General features: G+C 45.4%; 1 protein-coding gene across 1 annotated transcript in view; it reads right to left on the bottom strand.

Annotated features, from left to right (window-relative positions):
• LOC143121337 (neurobeachin-like) overlaps positions 1 to 5,000 on the bottom strand; it is a 280,660-nt gene that overhangs the window by 29,718 nt on the left and 245,942 nt on the right. Inside the window, exon 47 of the mRNA XM_076281696.1 lies at positions 2,617 to 2,736. Coding sequence (XP_076137811.1) covers positions 2,617 to 2,736 — 120 coding nt within the window. The remainder of the gene's footprint in view (positions 1 to 2,616; positions 2,737 to 5,000) is intronic.

The raw sequence follows: 5,000 nt of genomic DNA, 5'->3' as shown, positions 1-5,000 counted from the left end.
CTCCTCTCTTTCTCTCTCTCTCCCTCGCTCTGTGTCTTTCACGCCTCTTCTCTTCCCTTCCTCCAGACTGGCAGCTCCGCTGTGGAGCACCTTCCTCCCCTGGTGGTCATTAATTCAGCAACAGCCTCGTAACGGCCTAACGAGTCAATCACGCCAGCCCCTGTCACTTTACACCCTGACCGCACACTCATCAGGGCCTGTCACACTCCCCGCAGACACCGGCAAACACACATTCACACGTGAGCACACACATACACACTCATACAGTCATACACATGCAAGAAATACACAGTACCATGGTTATTTTAAATACACACACACATACACTTCCTATCCCTCCCTCTCTCTCTTCTTCTCTCTCTCTCTCTCTCTCTCTCTCTCTCTCTCTCTCTCTCTCTCTCTCTCTCCCTCGCACATAGATGCCCACCACACAAACCCACACATTCAAATGCAGCAATTGTTCACAGAGGGAAATATAATTGTCATCACTCTGACTCAGTCACCAAGTGGACCAACCTGACTGCACCACTCAGACAGATCTGTGAAGCAGTGCTGGGAGACTGGACTGAACTGTAGGGACAGGAGAGGGCCGTTTCCGGCTGACTTGCTCTTTCAGGTCCCCCGCTCTGGACCTCTTGACCTCTGTCACCCTGCAATGCAAGCCCCCCGCTCCCCTCCACACACACACGCACACACATACACACACACACACACACACACACACACACACTCCCCACCCCCGCACGCCCCCCAATCAGAGGCACTGCCTCCCCCAGCTTGTCCTCATTACGCCAGGCGCACTGTGGGGTTAATGAAGGCGGTAGGTGTGTGTGTGTGTGTGTGTGTGTGTGTGTGTGTGTGTGTGTGTGTGTGTGTGTGTGTGTGTGTGTGTGTGTGTGTGTGTGTGTGTGTGTGTGTGTGTCTGTGTGTGTGTGTGTGTGTGTGTGTGTTTGTGTGTGGGTAAAACAAGCCGCCTTTTAATCAGGCTCCTGATGACCCTGCTCACCATGAAAGGGCTCCACACAGTTTCCAAGCAAACCCCGGGGAGCAGGGTTTCAGACATCCAGTCTCGGTGTGTGCGTGTGTGTGTGTGTGTGTGTGTGTGCATATGTGTATATGTGCTTTGGATGTGCGAGCATTTTTGTAAAAGTGTGTGTGTGTGTGTGTGTGTGTGTCTGTATGTATATGTTATGAGTACATATGGGTATATGTGTAAATAAGTCCTTTGGATGTGTGAAGTTTTGTGTTTGTGTGTGTGTGTGTGTGTGTGTGTGTGTGTGTGTGTATGCATATATTTGTGAGTCCACATGCAGTGTGGTGTACTTAGAATTTTTTTTTTTTTTCTGCCTGCGTCTGTGGTCACCACTGCATAAACATTACATTAAATAGTTTCAGTTGTTTTCTTTCTTTTTTTGACATAGAGTGAGATTATCCAGGTGTCCTTCTCCAGGTGGGCTGTATGGGGATTCTCTGCTCGACTAAATCGAGTTACTCAGGGAGAAAAAGCCATCTGTGTTTGCTGCTGCGCCGCAAAAGCCACAGCACAAGCAAAATGGCTGAACAAAAAAAAATCCCTGTTGCTTATACATTATGAACAAAAGACACAAAAGAGGCAGCATGAGTATCAGTATCTCCCTCTTTTTTAGCGCACGTATGTATGTGCGGCTGGAACCTGTGTAAACACAAATGCAGTTGGACACAGGGAGTGCTTTGCAGTAGACGCTACGGTATTTGTTAACAGGGTGGCGCATGACTACCACGCTAGCCCGCTACGCTAATGCTACGCTGCAGAAGCAGGCAGGAGCTCGCACTATGGGGTGGGTGGAAGGGGGGGTTGGGGTTGCTGTTGACTGCAGCTCTGCCCTGGTGAGTAAAAGCCCTGTCTGTGCATAAAAGAGTACATTTTAAATAGCTTTTGTCATTAATGCTTTATTAATTGCCCGGGGCTAGTCGAAACCCGATGCGGAGTGTGCTAGAAAAATATGACACTTTGAGGTCAGCGCCTGTTCCTGCTGTGTGCTGTGGAATGGGCAAAATGCAGAGGAGGCAGCAGGGTTCTCCCATAGCTGTGAGTGTTCTTTCTCTCTCTCTTTCTCTCCCTCACTCTCTCTCTCTCTCCGTCTCTCTCTTTCTCTCCCTCACTCTCACTCTCTCTCCCTCACTCTCACACTCCCCCTCCCTCCCTCTCTCCTTCCCTCTCTCTCCAAAGAATACAAAATAAAGAATGTGCCCTTGGCTCGGTCCGAGATGGTGTTCACCTTGTAGCATTTGTTTGTTTTTTTTCCATTTCATGATTTTCCTTTTCAATTTTTTTTTAATTTTATTTTATTCTCTTTACCCTTTATTTTTTTCAAGCAGCATTACATTTCACATATATTCCATGAGTGCAATTGCAGGCACTTGGGCTATAAAAAAACTAACATGTATATTTAATAGCTAACCCCTTCTGAGTGGAGCTCATACTCCTGGGTAAAGCATGCAACGCTGTGGAAACAGTCGTCTTTTCACTATAACGAGGCAAATGCTGCTGAAGGCATGTCATAGGAAAGATATGTAGCTGTTTTAGGGACTGGGTTTAAGAGTAGGCCATATATTACCCATAGCCCACTCACTCACCTTGACGTCAGAGGTGTCACGCTGGCAGTTCCTCCATGAGCGGGCAATTGAGGAGAAGGTGCGGTCTGGGTGGTCAAACTTGTTGCCATTGGCATTGAGGAAGAACGTGGTGAAGGGCTCCTGCAAACAGGATACACACACACACACACACACACACACACACACACAGACACACACACACACACAGAGGAAATAATTAGGCTTTTATTTTGGCAACCAAGCAAAATGCATCAAATCCTCTAGTGAAAGACCTGGGACAACTTGCTTTGGAAGTCCTCCCTTAAATACAAACACAAACACAAACACACACACACAGACTCATCTTGAGCTGGTCAACTATTCACAAAAAGTGATTGAGAGGTTGATCATCATTAGGATGAGAGCTTGAATTTTTTCACACACACACACACACACACACACACACACACACACACACACACACACACGCGCGCACACACACACACACACACACACACACACACACACACACACACACACACACACACACACACACACACACACACACACACACACACACACACACACACACAATCATTTGGATGTCAAGCACTCATGTGTCAGATTATGGAGTGGCTGTGTGATGTTATTCCTGCTCGTTTGCTGTGTTCGGTCCTCTGGCTTCATTAATTAGCCAGCTTCCCGGATTTAGCCCAAGCGAGGGAGAGAAAGGAGTGAAAGAAAGAGAGAGAGTGGGAGTGAGAGATAGAGAGAGGGAGGGAGAGAGTGAGGGATGGAGAGAACAAGAGTGAGAGAGAGAATGAGAGAGGGAGGGAGAGAGTGAGAGAGCGAGAGAGTGGTGAGAGACAAAGATGTCTAATTGCCTCTCGCTCAGGGGTTATCAGTTTGGGGGACTGGCAGCGCAGGGAAATGGGACGCTGTCACGTTGGGACAGACACCGCCACCGACTCCTCCGCCAGATTCATTGTGTGTGTATGTGGTGTGTGTGAGTATGTGTGTGTGTGTGTGTGTGTGTGTGTGTGTGTGTGTGTGTGTGTGTGTGTGTGTCTGTCTGTCTGGGATAGACTGATAGGCTGGTCGCACTCATCCCACACTTGTCAGCGGTGCTATCCCAATCATCAGGCTCCCTCCCGCTAATTAGAGGTACACACGGGGACAGTGGAGACAGTAAACCCTTCAGCAAGGTTCATCTTGTTCTCCGGTTGTCAGACGAAATGAGAGAGGTTTGTTTGTTTGCGCTGGGATGGAGAGGCGGCTAAGCTTTTTGACAGATGTGTACACAGATTTCGGTGGTTAAGCCTCCTGGGCTGTGTAATTGTTTGCATGCACAGAGGCAGACTGAGATAGTCAGGTAACGTCTCTGTCATTGCTTTAGCAGTGTGTGCAAATCAGTGAGGCCACTTTGTTGTTAGTGAGGTTTTTTCGAGAATGTTGGGGTCAGATGAACATGCAAAAAAGCCATACTGTTCATTCTGGTCAGTCAGTGACACCTTGCTTTGCACAGGCTTTAGCTAGATGTAATGGTCTTACTCTCATTTCCAGTTCATTTATCTTCTATATTCTATTAGACTGTTAAAGTATAATAGCATAATTGCATTGTATTAATAGTGCAATTTAACAGTTTTGAAACTAACACCCTTAGAAGTTTTGCGTAATTTTAAGCATTTTGATGAGCACGCCTATCTGTCCAACTTCCAACATTCATGGCATCTTTGATATGGCACGCATATATGAACTTCATGACTTAGATTTAACTTTCTCTGTAGAATTCAAAAATGTAATATGATCAGAAATAGAATTTTGCTCTTACAACGCCCATAACTTTCCAAACATAAAAATAACTCCTTTCAGTACATATTTCAAAAAAGTATTCTGACACTTCTGTAATAGTTCTGACTAACGTTACTGCGTACGAGGAAAATGTTAGTTTTAGTAACAAAGTCTATACTGCGTATGCCATATCAAAGAAGCCATGATTATCGGAATTTGGACAAAAAGGCTTGTTCAGCAAGAAAATAAATTGCTTAATAATGTGTTTCAAAACGGTTAGTGATATTGACATTCTATTTCAAATTGTTTGCTGCAGTGCCTGTGAGTTTTTTTTTTTTGATTTTTCACAGGGTGACCTATGCATTTTTGCTCAAATTGGGTGATTTCATATGGACTGACCCATATGTGAGTATTTTAGTTAATGCAGATAATTGAGTTGTTTTTTCCTGCATGCTATAAGGCAAAGGCCGTTTGAAAATGTGGCATCCATTAAAATCCACACATTACTCATACAACACAGAAGTGATTGTACAGAAGTGCTCTGACCAGGGAAGAAAAACAGATAACCCTTAGCCTACATATTTCATCTGAAAGAAACTTAGTACATGCAAGCCTTCAGTTTGGAATATTGTTGT

The sequence above is a fragment of the Alosa pseudoharengus genome, unplaced genomic scaffold, assembly GCF_046254945.1.
Source record: "Alosa pseudoharengus isolate Yale_2024_CS ecotype anadromous, Long Island Sound unplaced genomic scaffold, YU_APseudo_1.1 YU_APseudo_1.1_scf_13, whole genome shotgun sequence".
NCBI lineage: Eukaryota > Metazoa > Chordata > Actinopteri > Clupeiformes > Clupeidae > Alosa > Alosa pseudoharengus.
Note: the sequence above shows the minus strand (reverse complement) of the source record. Positions and strands in the feature narration are given on the sequence as shown.